The sequence below is a fragment of the Ahaetulla prasina genome, chromosome 3 (assembly GCF_028640845.1).
Source record: "Ahaetulla prasina isolate Xishuangbanna chromosome 3, ASM2864084v1, whole genome shotgun sequence".
In the NCBI taxonomy this organism is placed as follows: Eukaryota; Metazoa; Chordata; class Lepidosauria; order Squamata; family Colubridae; genus Ahaetulla; species Ahaetulla prasina.
The window spans coordinates 223,063,566-223,080,913 of NC_080541.1; the positions used below are offsets into that span (position 1 = coordinate 223,063,566).

Genomic DNA, 17,348 nt, shown 5'->3' on the forward strand with positions numbered 1-17,348 from the left:
AAGACGGGGCTACAACAAAGGAAGGGGTAGGGCAGGCCTAGACAGTGCTGAGTCATGGAGCCATACCCACAGAATATAAAAGCAGCCCTGGCTGCTCTTCTGCTCTGTGACAAGCAAAAATTGAGCTGAACTCTTTAACTCATAGAGAATTGAGCTGAACATTCGGCCTGGATTGCTGACTTCCTGGTTGCCCGGCAACCCCAAGATAAGGGAGACTTTGTCAGGCAGCTGCAGATTCCCTGCCAGGACTGATAGCAGCTGTGAACTCAATTACTGGCTTGTTTAGCCAGCTTGCATGGCTGAGGCCAGGAGGGGACGGAACACCCGCACTCCATTTAAATGAGTGGCACACTGCTTGTTCAAAAGGAGCTACATGTGTGTGCTTGCCAGTTGCTTGCGCTAACCATCCCCTCTCCCCTCCTTTCCAGTCCACAAACCCAAAAACTTTGGGGAACTCTGCCCTATACCTTTTCAGACAAATGGTTGTCCCACCACTTGTTAAAAACCTGCAGTATTTCACAAATGCTTTCAACCTATGCAGCTTCGCGTGCGCATACACGCACACACGCTCACCCACCCCTTCCGTGGCCCAGTTCCAAATGGGCTGCAGCCCGGTAGTGGGCTGCAGATCAAGGGGTTGGGGACTAGAGAATGGCAGAAGAGGTCAGTTTTGTGAGAGACCTCGACCGTCAGATTTAGCATCTGTCAAATCTTGCTTTGGCTTTTGTGCCTGACTAGGTGGCTCAAGTGGCTAAGACACTGAGTTTGTCAATCAGAAAGGCCGGCAGTTCAGCGGTTCAAATCCCAGGTACAGGTCTCCTGCGTGAGCGGCAGGTTGGACTAGATGACCTCCATGGTCCCTTCCAACTCTATTACTGGTGTCTTTTTTTTTTTTTTTTGAATATGAGTTTAAGGTTATTTCCGAAGACTGCTAAACCCATGCTCAAAAATAGCCCAAATGGGAGTTTTCTGATCAAAAAGGACCTGGGAAGAGAGTTTGCATGTTTTTTTCCCTTGTGATCAAAGATGTAAATAGCCTATGACCATGATGGCGAACCTTTGGCACGTGTGCCACAGGTGGCACGCGGAGCCATATTGGTGGGCACGCAAGCTCAGCTCTGGTGCGCATGCGCATGCCGGCCAGCTGATTTTTGGGCCTTCTGGGCCCACCGGAAGTAGAGAAACAGGCTGTTTCTGGCCTCCAGAGGGCTTCCAGATGGTGGGAGGCCGTTTTTGCCCTCCCCAGGCTCCTAGAGAGGCTCTGGAGCCTGGGGAGAGCAAAAAATGGACCTACCGGGCCCACCGTACCAAAAGCGGTGGGCATAGAAGGATGGGTGCGTGCCCACATCCATCATTCTATGCCACATGCGCAGGGGACATAGAATGATGGGTGTAGGTACACTTGTGCGCGACCCGACCCGCACTCCGCCTTCCCTGCTTTCAGCACACGATGGCAAAAAGGTTAGCCACCACTGGCCTATGAGAATGACCTTGGTAGACAGAGGTATCTCAGCCCACAGAAGGAAAAGAGGTGTGAGAAGCATCTCAGAAGGAACCTTCCCTTGTTCTCTGGAAAGTACAGGTAGTCCTCAACTTACAACCATTCATTCAGTGACCAAAGTTACAGTGGTGCTGAAAAAAACGATAATTTTTCAGACTGATAACTGTTGCAGCATCCCCAGGGTCACGTGATCTATATCACGTGATGATAACCACCCGGCCGCCCTGTTTCGGCTGACCCGCTCCCTTCTTCAACAGGGGGTGCGGGATGACCCGTTACAAGGGCGTGCCGAGGAGTTTAGTGGTTATCTCTATGATAAAATCGCTCAGCTTCGGGATGGTTTGGATCAAAATTGGGTGGATCCAGGTGAGATGTCGGAGACCCGTCTTGTCGAGACGGTTTGGGATGGATTTGATCCTGTGGCTCCCGAGGACATGGACAGGTTGCTGGGGAGGTTGAATGCCACCACATGTTTACTGGACCCGTGCCCCTCCTGGTTGGTGCTGGCCACACAGGAGGTGACACGAGGCTGGCTCCGGGGGATTATAAATGCTTCTCTGTTGGAAGGGGTCGTCCCTGCCGCCTTGAAAGAGGCGGTAGTGAGACCCCTCCTCAAGAAGCCTTCCCTGGATCCGGCTGTTTTAGAAAATTATCGTGCAGTCTCCAACCTTCGCTTTGTGGCGAAGGTTGTAGAGAGTGTGGTGGCATGTCAATTACCCCGGTACCTGGATGAAACTGTCTATCTAGACCCGTTCCAGCCCGGCTTTCAGCCCGGATATAGCACGGAGACGGCTTTGGTCGCGTTGGTTGATGATCTCTGGAGGGCCAGGGATAGGGGTTATTCCTCTGCCCTGGTCCTATTAGACCTCTCAGCGGCTTTTGATACCATCGATCATGGTATCCTGCTGCACCGATTGGAGGGATTGGGAGTGGGAGGCACCGTTTATCAGTGGTTCTCCTCCTATCTCTCCGATCGGTTGCAGACGGTGCTGGCAGGGGGGCAGAGGTCGACCCCGAGGCAACTCACTTGTGGGGTGCCTCAGGGGTCGATTCTCTCGCCCCTCCTGTTCAACATCTATATGAAGCCGCTGGGTGAGATCATCAATGGCTTTGGGGTGAGGTACCATCTGTACGCTGATGACACTCAGCTGTACTTTTCCACCCCGGGCCACCCCAACGAAGCTATTGAAGTGCTGTCCCAGTGTCTGGAAGCCGTACGGATCTGGATGGGGAGAAACAGGCTCAAGCTCAATCCCTCCAAGACGGAGTGGCTGTGGATGCCGGCACCCCCGTACAGTCAGTTGCAGCTGCGGCTGACTGTTGGGGGCGAGTTATTGGCCCTGATGGAAAGGGTGCGCAACTTGGGCGTTCTCCTGGATGGACGGCTGTCTTTTGAAGATTATTTGACAGCCCTCTCCAGGAGAGCTTTTTACCAGGTTCGTCTGGTCCGCCAGTTGCGCCCCTTCCTAGACCGGGATGCCCTATGCACGGTCACTCATGCGTTCGTGACATCTCGCTTGGATTACTGCAATGCTCTCTACATGGGGCTCCCCTTGAAGAGCATCCGGAGGCTTCAGTTGGTTCAGAATGCAGCTGCGCGGGTGATAGAGGGAGCCCCTCGTGGCTCCCATGTGACACCACTCCTGCGCAGGCTGCACTGGCTACCTGTGGCCTTTCGGGTGCACTTCAAGGTTTTGGTTACCATCTTTAAAGCGCTTCATGGCATAGGCCGGGTTATTTACGGGACCGCCTACTGCCACCGATTGCCTCCCACCGACCCGTACGCTCTCACAGAGAGGGACTCCTTAGGGTGCCGTCCACCAGGCAGTGCCGACTGGCGACACCCAGGGGAAGGGCTTTCTCTGTGGGGGCTCCCACCCTCTGGAACGAGCTTCCCCCAGGACTGCGCCAACTTCCTGACCTTCGAACCTTCCGCCGCGAGCTTAAGACACATCTATTTATTTGTGCAGGGCTGGCCTAGGTTTTAGTTTTAAATTTAGTTTTTAAATGGGGTTTTGTACTATTTTAACGACAGTTTTAAATTTGGCCTAATTTAATAAGTTTTTTAAATGTTGTTTTTAACTGTATTTATTCTTATGTTTTTATTAGGCTGTAAACCGCCCTGAGTCCTTTGGGAGATAGGGCGGTATAAAAATTTGAATAATAAATAAATAAATAAAAATAAAAAATCTGAATTTGCATGCTTGGCAACTGCTTCATATTTATGACGGTTGCAGGGTCCCGGGGTCACGTGATCCCCTTTTGCGACCTTCTGACCAGCAAAGTCAAGTGGGTGGAGAGCAGCCAGATTTGCTTAAGAGCTCTGATACTAACTTAACTGCAATGATTCACTTAATAACTGTGGCAAGAAAGGCGGGGGCAAAATTCACTTAACTGTCTTGCTTAGTAATGGAAATGAGGGTGGGGTGTCAGTTGTGGTCATAAGTCAAGGATTACCTGTAAAAATACAGGAGGGGAGAGAATTCCAAAATGAAACTCCATTCCTCTTTGCTGCCTTAAGGTAAAGGTAACCCTCGCACACATGTGGTAGTCGTTCCCGACTCTAGGGGGCGGTGCTCATCTCCGTTTCAAAGCCGAAGAGCCAGCGCTGTCTGAAGACGTCTCCGTGGTCATGTGGTTGGCATGACTCAACGCCAAAGGCGCACAAAACGCGGTTCCCTTCCCACCAAAGGTGGTTCCTATTTTTCTACTTGCATTTTTTACGTGCTTTTGAACTGCTAGGTTGGCAGAAACTGGGACAAGTCACGGGAGCTCACCCCGTTACATGGCAGCACTAGGGATTCGAACCTCTGAACTGCCGACCTTTTGATCGATAAGCTCAAGGTCTTAAGGCACTGAGCCACCGCGTCCCTATTTTTAAAATATTTTAATATATATTTATATTTATAAATAAATATATTTATATTTTTTTATATTTGCTGCCTTACAAGGCAAGAAACCTGCGTCCCATTTGTGAGATGTTTCCCCACTATGTTCTCTTCCTTGGGTGGGGGAAAAAAAAACATTCCAAATTTCCATATCTTTCTTTGTGAAATCAAAATAAATAGCCGGTGGGGAATAGCACAAAATTGGCACAGCGCTAGAAGTCTCATCAATGCCTGGATCAGAGATTGTTTGAGTTAGTCAACATTTCTCTGCCATTAGTCTCTTAGGACGTTATTTGCCTGCACAAATATTTATTTTTAGACGATTCTCTGAGGCAAACATGCCATTTTCCGCTCTTTTTATTAAAGCACAATTTCTTTTCCAGATGCGCAAAGCGTTTCAAGAAGGCTTTCAAAGAGGGTTTGGCTACGCAGCCAACCAGCTCAACCAGCAACGCATGTTTCCACATCGGGGTTTATATAGATTGCTTCATGGATCAAGCTGGATCACGTAAACAAATAAGAAGGAACGTCCTTTCGCATAGCTGGAGAATCTGACACAAGATCACGTTTTATATGCTTCCTAAGATGAGGCTTACAGATAGTCCTCGACTTAACGACCGTAATAGAACCCACAATTTCCAGCCTAAGTCAGGATGGTCATAAGCTGAGGCAGCCACATGACTGACTTAGTTTTATGACTTTTTGTGGTGGTTTTACGACAGCACAGTCATAAAGTGAATATGGCGGCCATTAAATAAATCAATGCATGTCAAGGGGTTATTTTGGTGGGAAAATGTCCTGTTTCCAGCCCCCCCCAAAAATAATAATAATCGCAAATTGTGTCATGGGACTGCAGAATCCTGCAACCAGCCATAAAGGTGAGCTGGTTGCCAAGCACCCAAAATGTGGTCATGTGACCATGGGAGCAGGTACTGTCATTGGAACTCCGGAACTGGGTCTTTTGGAGATCCGTTGTAACTTTGAATGGTCACTGACTGGTCATCAATGACTGGTGAGGACTGGGTAAAGGTAAAGGTTCCACTCGCACATACGTGCTAGTCGTTGCCAACTCTAGGGGTGTGTGCTCATCTCCATTTCATAGCTGAAGATCCAGCGCTGTCTGAAGACATCTCCGTGGTCATGTGGACGGCATGACTCAACTCCAAAGGCGCACAGAACACTGTTACCTTCCCACCAAAGGTGGTCCCTATTTTTTCTACTTGCATTTTTACATGCTTTCGAAACTGCCAGAAGGCAAGAGCAGCTCAAGCAAAGAGGACGACTCAGGAGTAGGGCCAAGAGATGATTGGCCCCTCCTATAAGGCTTAAAGGACCAGCAACGGCATTTGGGCTTTGCCGGAAAACAACGCTGATAGCTTCATCTTCTTGCATTTATTTTGTATCGGTGTCTTCTGAACTTTTGCCAAGAAAGGCCTCTGGCAGTTTGCCTAATTGGACCAAGGTTGTTGATAGGACTGAGGAATTTGTGTTGGGAGGAATTTGCTTTAATTTAGTTGAACTAAGCTGAGAATGAAGTAATCCTCAGCTGTTCGAATAAAGTTTGTTCGTTTTTTCACTGACTGAGTTTCCTACTACCTACTTGAGCCTGGGTCACAACACATTCATTTAGTAACTGTTTGAACAGTGCTGAAAAACCTATGATCATTTTTCACACTTATGACTATTGCAGCATCCCCAATGGTCACAGGATCAAAATTCAGACAACTTGGTAACTGACTCATATTTATGATGGTTCCAGTGTCCCCCAGATCATGTGATCACCTTTTGCGACTCTGTGACAATCAAAGTCAGTAGGGAAGCCACTTAACAACTATGTTATGCTCACTTAACCACTGGAGTGATTCACCGTGGCAAGAAAGGTCGCAAAATGGAGTAAAACTCTCTTTAACAACTTCCTTGCTTGAGCTTGAATGGAAATTCTGGGCTCAGTTAGGGTCATAAGTTGAGAACTACCTTGTTGTGTCTGCGCCCCCCAAGCCAGGCCCCCTGCCGGAAAGTGAGGGGGAAGGGCCATCAGGGCTTACCTCAGGAGCACCGGCTTCCCTGGCTCAGCTCCAGGAGCCAGAGGCAGGCCAGGTGGAGGAGATAACGAGGCCTCCGTCCCCTGACTCTTTCCCCCCCAGGCCACACCTCCAGACCCGACTGATGGCAATCAGGCCTGGTTGGACCCTAGGTTTCGTAGGCAGGAGAGGCGAGAACAACAGAAGCAGGGGTGGGGCAGGCCTAGAAAGTGCTGAGTCATGGAGCCACACCCCACAGAGTATAAAAACAGCACTGGCTGCTCTTCTGCTCCGTGACGAGCAAAAATTGAGCTGAACTCTTTGACTCGGGGAGAAGTGAGCTGAACTCTTTGACTCTTGGAGAATTGAGCTGAACATTCGGCCTGGACTGCTGACTTCCTGGTTGCCTGGCAACCCCAAGATAAAAGGGAGACTTTGGCAGGCAGCTGCAGATTCCCTGCCAGGACTGACAGCAGCCGTGAACTCAATTACTGTCTCGTTTAGCCAGTTCGCATGGCTGAGGCCGGGAGGGGACAGAACATACCTGTAATACGTGCTGTTTACTTACAGGCGCTTGAGAGATTCGAGTTGAGCTATGGCTCCTCGCTGGATCTGCGAAATTCGGTTGTTGTTCAAGAATCTGGAGTGGAGACAACAAAGAGAACGTGCTTGAGTGACCATTGAAGACTTGGGAATTAAAGGTAGGTGTCAGCTTTATTTATTATTTTATTTATTTATTTATTTATTTATTTTATTTTATTTGATTTTTATACCGCCCTTCTCCCGAAGGACTCAGGGCGGTGTACAGGCAGAAGTAAAAAAGACAATACAATGTACAATTTAAAATGTGAATTAAAAAACTTATTATAATTAGCCCGAAACTTTAAAATATATAAAAAACTAAAATCCCATTTAAGATTAATATTAAAAATTTTAAAAATTTAAAAAACCAATAAAATTCAATAAAATTCAAGCCAGCCCCGCGCGAATGAAAAGATGTGTCTTCAGTTTGCGGCGGAAGGTCCGAAGGTCAGGTATTTGGCGTAAACCGGGGGGAAGCTCGTTCCAGAGTGTGGGAGCCCCCACAGAGAAGGACCTTCCCCTGGGGGCCGCCAGCCGGCATTGCTTGGCGGACGGCACCCTGAGAAGTCCCTCTCTGTGAGAGCGTACGGGTCGGTGGGAGGCATGAGGTAACAGCAGGCGGTCCCGTAAGTACCCAGGCCCTAAGCCATGGAGCGCTTTAAAGGTCGTAACCAACACCTTAAAGTGCACTCGAAAGGCCACAGGCAGCCAGTGCAGTCTGCGCAGGAGCGGTGTTACGTGGGAGCTACGAGTAGCTCCCTCTATCACCCGCGCAGCTGCATTCTGGACTAACTGAAGCCTCCGAGTGCACCTCAAGGAGCCCCATGTGAGAGCATTACAATAATCCAAGCGAGAGGTAACGAGCGCGTGAGTGACTGTGCACAAGGCATCCCGATCAAGGAAGGGGCGCAACTGCCGAACCAGGCGAACCTGGTGGAAGGCCCTCCTGGAGACGGCCGTCAAATGATCTTCAAACGACAGCCGTTCATCCAGGAGGACACCTAAGTTGCGCACCCTATCCTTTGGGGCCAATAACTCGCCTCCAACAGTCAGCTGCGGCTGCAGCTGACTGAATCGGGATGCCGGCATCCACAGCCACTCCGTCTTGGAGGGATTAAGCTTGAGCCTGTTTCTCCCCATCCAGACCCGTACGGCCTCCAAACACCGGGACAGCACTTCAACAACTTCATTGGGGTGGCCCGGGGTGGAAAAGTACAGCTGGGTGTCATCAGCGTACTGCTGGTATCTCACCCCGAAGCCACTGATGATCTCACCCAACGGCTTCATATAGATGTTGAACAGAAGGGGCGAGAGAATCGACCCCTGCGGCATCCCACAAGTGAGGTACCTCGAGGTCGACCTCTGCCCCCCTGTCAACACCGTCTGTGACCGGTCAGAGAGATAGGAGGAGAACCACCGATACACGGTGCCTCCCACTCCCAATCCCCCCAACCGGCGCAGCAAGATACCATGGTCGATGGTATCAAAAGCCGCTGAGAGGTCTAATAGGACCAGGGCAGAGGAATAACCCCTGTCCCTGGCCCTCCAGAGATCATCCACCAATGCGACCAAAGCTGTCTCCGTGCTGTATCCGGGTCGGAAGCCGGACTGGAACGGGTCTAGATAGACGGATTCATCCAGGTATTGGGGTAGCTGTCGCCACAGCACTCTCTACAACCTTCAAAAAAAAGCGAAGGTTGGAGACTGGACGATAATTACCCAAAATAGCTGGGTCCAAAGAGGGCTTCTTGAGGAGGGGTCTCACCACCGCCTCTTTCAAGGCGGCAGGGAAGACCCCTTCCAACAAGGAAGCATTGATAATCCTCTGGAGCCAGCCTCGTGTCACCTCCTGAGTGGCCAGTACCAGCCAGGAAGGACACGGGTCCAGTAAACATGTAGTGGCGTGAAGCCTCCCCAACAACCTGTCCACATCCTCGCGAGCCACAGGGTCAAACTCATCCCAAACAGACTCAACAAGCCGTGCCTCCTCTCCCTCGCTTGGATCATCCCAATTTGGTCCAGACCATCCCGGAGCTGAGCGATTTTATCGTATAGATAACCACTAAACTCCTCGGCACGTCCTGCAGCGGGTCATCCGCACCTCCTGATGAAGGAGGAGCGGGTCACCAAACAGGGCGGCCGGGCGGTTATCTGCCGACGCAATGAGGGTGGGCGTAGAACGCCTCGCCTCCCTCATTGCCACTAGGTAGGTCCTAGAATAGGTCCTAACTAGTGTCCGATCAGCTTCGGAACGGCTGGACCTCCAGGTGCTCTCTAGGCGTCTTCTCCGGCGTTTCATCTCCCTCAGCCCCTCGGAGAACCAAGGGGCCGGACGAGATCTGCGCCGGGTCAGAGGCCGCAAAGGCACGACACGGTCCAAGGCCCCAGCCGCGGCCTGTTCCCAGGCCACAACTAGTTCCTCAGTCGTGCCGTGGGCCAGATCCTCAGGAAATGGCCCAAGCTCCGTCAGGAACCTCTCGGGGTCCATCAGGCGCCTGGGACGGAACCAACGAATAGGTTCCGTCTCCCTGCGATGGTGGGTGGCGGTTCGGAAGTCTAGACGAAGGAGGAAATGATCGGTCCATGACATTGGTTCTGTTACTATATCATCTAATACCAGATCATTTAACCACTGTCCAGAGATATAAATCAAATCCAGCGTGCCTCCCCCCATGTGCGTAGGGCCATCATTTACTCGAATCAGGTCCAAGGCCGTCATGGAGGCCTGGAACTCCCGAGCTGCAGTCGATAACAGGCCAGCTGATGGCAGGTTGAAATCCCCCATGACTATAAGTCTGGGGGTCTCAACCGCCATAGCGGCAAGTACCTCCAACAGCTCGGGCAGGGCTGTGGTCACGCAGCAAGGAGCCAGGTACGCGATCAACAAGCCCAACTGATTCCTATGGCCCCACCTCACATAGAGGGATTCACAGCCGGCAATCTGAGGAACAGTGGCCTCCCTCGGCTCTAGATCTTCCTTAATGACAACCGCCACTCCCCCACCCCTACCTTGGGCCTCGGCTGATGAAATGCTCGGAAACCTGGAGGCACAGCTCAACAAGGGAACCCCCTCTGGACCCAACCAGGTTTCCGTAATGCCCATAAGGTCCATGGACTCCCCTGAATAAGATCGCAAATCAGGGAGCTTTGTTAGCCACGGACCGGCATTACATAACATCAACCGAAGATCCAAGCTCTGAGGATCATGGCCTCCCGAGGCAGGTAGGAACTGAGGCCGGAGCACGTGATCGCTTTCAGGCATCGAACACGTGCTCCCAGCTCTCGATCGCCCCCCTCCGCCATATCTGCCTCTCCCACTAACCACACAGATGGAGCCACACTCATCTTCAGGAACGTCACTCTCCCCCAAAACCTTCGGACCTTGTAAAACCCCGCCGCAAACACGCGCAGTGACTGGCCCCTCCCTCGGCGAGCTACCCCCAATACCCGCCCTTGCCCTCCCCCCCCTTAAAAATTCCCTATCTAAAAATCCCCACAGGTTCTTTCTACGCGCTTTGAAAGCCATATTAGGCTGGAAGCTTCCATGCTGCCACTTTCTCATGTGTGGGAAAGTAGGAGGCGGGATTTAGTAGAGGGGTCGTCTTTAGACATAATAACATTCTTCCTGTCGGTCAAGGTCAGGCCGATCCTGCATCTGGAGGAGGAGTGGTTGGAGGGCTGTCTCGAGATGGGACAGATGGTGATTGGAGCATGTGATCAACTGAGGAGTGAGGGGATGGTTTGAGGGGGGTTGATTTACTGAGGGAAAAACTCAGATTCGGGGTTTGCCAGATGTGCCAATTTGCCTATTCTAGTAAATAGAACTTTGAAAGATGCTTGCTTCAGAGTTTTTACTTGGAGTTGGGGGGTTTTCTGGAATGCTGACAGTAGGCCTGTGTTGGTGAGTGTTTACAATTGGTAGGTCTTCTCTAAGCAAGATCTCTACATAAGTTCAGACTACGTAGCTCTGAAATTAATGCTGCAAATAAAGGGGAGAGGCTGACTTGGGATTCCAGGCACACACGAAAAGAGAAGGAGGTCAAAGAACACCAGGCACGCCCAGAAGAAGAGAGACAACATCAAAGACACACCACAACCACTTCAGTTAACCATGGTGGAGGCTGCCAGAAGAGCATGGAGCAGAATTTTGTATCTCCCTCAGGAGGAGGAGGAGAAGGAAGAAGAAACAAGAAGAAAGAAGGAGGAAGGAACAGGAGGAGGAAGAGGAGGAGAAGAAAGAGGAAGAAGAAAAGGAAAAGGAAGAGGAGGAGGAGGAGAAGGAAAAAGAAAGGAAGAGGAGGAGGCGGAAGAGGAGGAGAAGAATGAGGAAGAATAGGAGGAGGAGAAGGAGGAGGAGGAGGAAGAAAATTTGCTCCTGCTCTAAGCTGAGCCAAAAATGGTCTCAACTGCAGAAGGGCTATGAAAGACTCAGGGCTTCTGGAGTGATCCTGGAGCCACCACCATTAACAGAAGGTCCTTTACACGTATGGTGTAAAAAAAAGAACTAAATTGGGGTTTATTTCATTTTTGGCACTGTGGAGTGCAAGAAATCAAGGCTTCCTGTTGTAAAATGTTGTACGAACGCAGCCAGTTGGGCTTCACTGCACAAATCATTCCTAATAATCTAGATTTCAGGGCACCCGGTGAACCAGGCCATTGGCTGCCTTGTTAAAAAAAACCAGAATCCTTTTTTGGAGTCTACATGAAATCTGCACGGGCAATTTCCAATTTGTCGTCAATCCCCTCACGACTTACAGTCTTTCCAGCTTGGGTAGGTCATTAAAAGTTCCCACTTCCAAACTTTCAAGGTTGTTAAAATGCAGGTAGCTGGTATGAAAAGGGATAAAAAAACAAAGAAACAGAACGGATAATTAATTTCCAAAGTTAGGCTGCTTACTAAACCACCAGCTATTTATTTATTTACATTTCATCTTTCTTAACCACCCCGCTCCCTCAGACTGGGGATCACCCATCTCCTTCCACTTATGACTGTAACTTTGTTGCTTGTATCCTGTTTTGTTGCATATATGCTGTTTCGTCTTGGGAGGCGGAAGAATTGGAAAACGTCTGGTCGAGATAAAACTGGAGGCAAGGCACGAGCGAAGGTGAAATCCCGCTCTTCCAGAGCCGGGTTGCAGTTTCCTGTGGGTCGAGTTCATCGGCTTCTACGTAAAGGCAATTACGCCGAGCGGATTGGAGGAGGAGCCCCGGTATATTTGGCTGCGGTGCTAGAGTAATTGAGCGCTGAGATTTTAGAGCTCGCTGGTAATGGTAATTTGTACTAATATTGTTTCCTGATTGCTTATTTGTACCCTATGACTATCATTTGTGTTGTAAATGTTGTACCTTGATGAAGGTATCTTTCCTTCTATGTGCACTGAGAGCTAAATATGCACCACGACAAATTCCTTGTGTGTCCAATCACACTTGGCCAATAAAAAATTCTGTTCTATTCTATCCTATCTGGAGTGGTGTACAATATACAGAAAGCTCTCGACTTACAACAGTTCATTTAGTGATCATTTGAAGTCACAACGGCAGTGAAAACCTATGACCGTTTTTCACGCTTAAAACCGTTGCAGTATTCCCGTGGTCACATGATCAAAATTCAGACGCTTGGCAACTGTCTCTTACTTATGACAGTTGCAGTGTCCTGGGGGTAACGTGATCCCATTTTGCGACCTTCTGATCAGCAAAGTCAATGGAGAAACCAGATTCACTTAACAACGCCGTTGCTAACTTAACAATTTGCTTAGCAAGAAAGGTCGTAAAATGGGGGAAAGAAATTCACTTAACAGTTGTCTCACTTAGCAACGGTAACTTTGGACTTAATTGTGGTTGTAAGTCACGCATATTGGTGGTTTGGAAACTTAATTGGCAACAAGAAAGTCAGAAATTCAAAGCTTTCCCTATTGGTGTAAAAAAAAAATCCCTTTTTCAAAACAATTTCTCCCTGTCATGTTGCTACTACAGATCCTGGAAGAAAAAAAAACAATTGTTCTCTAGACTGCAATAATTATAAGTTCAGGCTGTCATCTATTATTCTTTCCCTCCTTCCCTGTTGCCTGATTATCCTGGACAGATCCTTTGATTCCAACACAATTGTTTAGTTTTTCTAGGCAGGAATGTAACACATCCAGCATTCTGGAGTTTTCTCAACCCTTCCAATGCATTTTGACATGTGGTAAAGTATTTTAAACCGGATGAGACCCATTAGAATGACCATTCATCGCAGGTTGAGTTGGATGTGTGATAAGAAAGCTGCTGAGCATGACTCACAAATGGGTGGATTTGGGAAAACCAGCAAGATCGGTGAAAGCATTTTTCCGGAATCTGATCACCATCCAAAAGGATATTTGAGCCTCCCATTAAGGGGCTCAGTTTAACAAGATGGATTATGAGCAAAGGGAAGGACTCTCTTTTAGGATCCGAATCAAAAGCTGTTCCTACAACTGAAAATTAAAAATAACAGAATAGAATAACACGAGTCGGAAGGCACCTCGGTTGTTAAGAGAATCGGGCTTCCCCATCGACCCATTGAAAATCGCAAAAGGGCACGCGGCCCTCCCGAGCTCCATTTTCATTGGCAGAGGGTTGCCGGAAGTCGTTGCAGCTGGAAACGAAGCTCGGGAGCCCATCTTTGCTGGTAAAGCACTCGGGCTGCCACAGGAAACCCCGACATGAGTGACATCCAGAGGTGGTATTCAGCCGGTTTGGACAGATTCGGGCGAACCGGTAGTGGCGACCTGCGGGTGGGGCTGCCTACCCACCCGTGTGCAATCCCGTCCTATATACGGCTGTGTTTTTGATGCCGTACACATGTGCGCAAGCAAATTGCCGTGTTTTGTGACACCGCATGCATGCACAGACGGCGCACACGCACATTTCCGGTGCTGGCTGAACCAGTTGCTACAGTATGTGAATTCCATGTCCGGTGACATCGAGCAAGCAATGCCCAATCTGGCCACACAAACCCCACCGACCCCCTGAGGTCAGACAAAACCCTGATGTGGCCCTCAATGAAATCAAGTTTGACACCCCTGGCTCCAGGGGTGAAATGCTACCAGTTCGCTCCAGTTCGGGTGAACCAATAGTAATAAAAACTACCGGTTCGGGTGAACCGGTACTAAAAAAACAACAACAACCAGTTCGGGTGAACTAGTGGTTAAAAAAAAACTACCGGTTTGGGCAAACCTGTAGTTTTAGCTACCGGTTTGGTTAAACCGGCAGTTTAAAAACCTACCAGTTTGGGCGAACCAAAAAAAGCTACCGGTTCCTCCAAACTGGTATTTTCGACAGTCAGCTGGGCTGCAGGGTTTAGCTTTGCTGCCAAGCAGGAAATCCTGCTTTCTAGTGATGCTAGATCATTCGGCACAACTGAGCCCTCCCCCCTCACTGTTCTACTTACCTTCCCAAGCTTCCTTTTGGCACGTACTGCACATGCACATGCACAACGCGCACTTGGTTCGTGCTGTGCGCTGCTCATGTACATGCAGCGTGCATTTGGCACGCAGAGTGTATGCGCGGCCAGCGAACTGGTTCAGATTTCAACAGAGGGCCTGCTCTCAAGGGAGGAGATGAGATGAGGGGTAGGTCTATGCCAGTGGTTCTCAACCTTTATAGTGCTGCGACCCCTTTAATACAATTCCCCACGATGTGGCGACCCCAACTGTAAAATTATTTTCATTTTGAATTTATCGCGCCTGAAGCCGTATTGGCTAGCGATCTGAACTGCTTGCGATTGCTTTGAGGACGGAGGCATTAAAGCGGAGACTCCTCCCCTATTAAGTTTATCGCGCCTGAAGCCAGATTAGGCTAGCGATTGGGAGTGATTGCAGCTGGCTTGAGAGGGAGACATCAGAGCAAAGATTTCTCTCTTTTTTAATTCATCGCGCCTGAAGCCGAATTCGGCTAGCGATTTGAAGAGCCTGCAGCTGGCTTGTGGAGTCAACCATTCTTCGACTCGCAAGTATACTTCCCATATTTCCGATGGTCTTAGGTGACCCCTGGCAAATCGTCATTCAACCCCCAACGGGGTCGCGACCCACAGGTTGAGAACCACTGATCTATGCCTTTTTGCAAAAAAAACAAAAACAAAACTCAAAACCAACCTTTGGTGCCGTTTAATCTTCTCGCAACTAACTCTTGCCAAGACTCACGGTCATCTTGGCAAACCAAATATTTTTTTTAAGAACAACTTGCATTTGTCATTTTTTGGGAGGGAGGCCGGAGATGTGGGGTTTTGCAATGGCTAAAAACCCAGAGAGGAAATTCCATCGGTCTCTGTGCAATTTCTAACCTAAAATTTGGCCCCAACTTACAGCTGTTCCAGAGAGTGCAGCCCCTCGAAAGCCTGGCTCTGAATGCTCTGGATTTCATTCTTGTAAAGGTAACTTGGAAAAGAGAGAGAGAGAGGGAGAGAGAAAGGGAAGAATTAGGATGGGGAAATCTTTGATGGTGTAAACAATATTGTCTGGGTTATATGCAAGTCTTTAAACAATAAGATAAAGGTAAAGGTTTCTCTCGCACATACATGCTAGTTGTTGCCGACTCTAGGGGGCGGTGCTCATCTCCGTTTCAAAGCCGAAGAGCCAGTGCTGTCCGAAGACGTCTCCGTGGTCATGTGGCCAGCATGACTCAACACCAAAGGCGCACAGAACGCTGTTACCTTCCCACCAAGGTGGTCCTATTTTTTCTACTTGCATTTTTTACGTGCTTTCGAAACTGCTAGGTTGGCAGAAGCTGGGACAAGTAACGGGAGCTCACCCTGTTACACGGCAGCACTAGGGATTCGAACCGCTGAGCTGCCGACCTTTCGATCGACAAGCTCAGCGTCCTAGCCCCTGAGCCACCAGGTCCCTTCTTTAAACAAACAAACAAGCAAAATAACTCAAAGCTCATGCACCATTATATAGGTAATCCCTGATTTACGACCAATAGCTTAGTGAACGCTTGAAGTTCCTACGGCCATTTGCAGTCACATGGCTGTGTTTTACAATTGCCGAAAACCAACATATACTTCCAGCTTTCAGCAAAATCGGCCTATAGCAAAGCACTGGTTTGCTTAATGACTGCAGTATTTGCTTAGTGACCACTGAGAAAAAGGGTCGGTCCTATATGTGATCCACTTTACAGCCGTCACAACTTACAGCTGTAATGGCAGGCTCCATGACGGTCATAAGTCAAGGACTACATAATAAGTTTGTAATTAACATAACAGCAACTCTTTCCTGGGCCAGCTAAGACTCAAGTAGAGGTGATCCTCAACTTACAACCACAGTGGAGCCCACAAATTTATGTTGATAAGTGAGACAGTTGTTAAATGAGTGTTGCTCCATTTTACGACCTTTCTGTTAAGAGATTCGCAGCAGTTGTTAAGTTAGTGACACGGTTGCTAAGTGAATCTGGCTGCCTCATTGACTTTGCTTGTCAGAAGGTCCCAAAAGGGGATCACGTGAGCCTGGGACCCCGCAATTGTCACAAATAGGAGTCAATTGCCAACTGTCTGAATTTTGATCATGCAACCGTGGAAGTGCTGCAATGGTAGGTGTAAAAGTGGTCATAAGTCATTTTATTCTGTGCCGTTATAACTTCAAATGGTCATTAAACGAACTGCCGTAAGTCGAGGATGCAGAATTAACCAATAATTCTAATAAAACTGGTTGTATCCATGCTACAGTGGTGGGATTCAGCCAATTCGCACCTATTCGGGAGAACCGGTTGTTGGAAGAAATCTTATTTTGTGGTTTTTTTTCTACTTTACAGGGCTAATCCTGTAAGGCAGGCAAGAAGGAAACGTTCTGGTGGTGTTTCTAGCCTAATATTTATTGCCCTGCTTACAGAAACTGCCTCTTCAGTTAACCCCTTATTACATTGTAACAGCTAAGGTGTCCATCGATGTGAGTGACGTTGAGTTGGCCACGCCCACACAGTTACATGACCACTGAGCCACGCCTACCCAGCTGGTCATTAGGGCAGAGAACCAGTTGTTAAATTATTTGAATCCCGCCACTGCCATGCTACCTCTGCTATAAATCTTCTGTGGCGAGATTCCTACACTCTTGTATGCATAAGATTATAAAATTCATTGAGCCAGTCTATGTCGCATTCCAGGAATGTTTCAAGGGCAGGAAATGTTTTACTATATTAAATATTTATGATACTTATACTGTGTATACATATTTGTATACATTACTGTATTTAATACAGTACTACAGCACTATTTAATACATACGGAATATAAATATGGTTTAATGCATTTGGGTGTGAAGGTTAGGTTGAACAAACATGCTATACCAAAATGTATACTTTGAGCTTTTGAGTTAGTCTTGACTCCTCCTGACTGCCTGGACCAGT

The 17,348-nt window shown here is 48.7% G+C and overlaps 1 protein-coding gene and 1 long non-coding RNA gene across 2 annotated transcripts in view; one reads left to right on the forward strand and one right to left on the reverse strand.

Moving 5' to 3' along the window:
- LOC131194479 (uncharacterized) overlaps nucleotides 1-12,477 on the forward strand; it is a 44,298-nt gene extending 31,821 nt beyond the window's left edge. Inside the window, exons 2-3 of the long non-coding RNA XR_009154196.1 lie at nucleotides 6,981-7,111; nucleotides 12,040-12,477. This is a non-coding gene — a long non-coding RNA (uncharacterized LOC131194479). The remainder of the gene's footprint in view (nucleotides 1-6,980; nucleotides 7,112-12,039) is intronic.
- The window catches only part of LOC131194476 (peroxidasin homolog), a 117,658-nt gene that overhangs the window by 46,602 nt on the left and 53,708 nt on the right, over nucleotides 1-17,348 (reverse strand). Inside the window, exons 4-6 of the mRNA XM_058175522.1 lie at nucleotides 15,314-15,385; nucleotides 11,748-11,819; nucleotides 6,979-7,050 (exon numbers count right to left, since the gene is read on the reverse strand). Of these exons, the coding sequence (XP_058031505.1) occupies nucleotides 6,979-7,050; nucleotides 11,748-11,819; nucleotides 15,314-15,385 (216 nt within the window). The remainder of the gene's footprint in view (nucleotides 1-6,978; nucleotides 7,051-11,747; nucleotides 11,820-15,313; nucleotides 15,386-17,348) is intronic.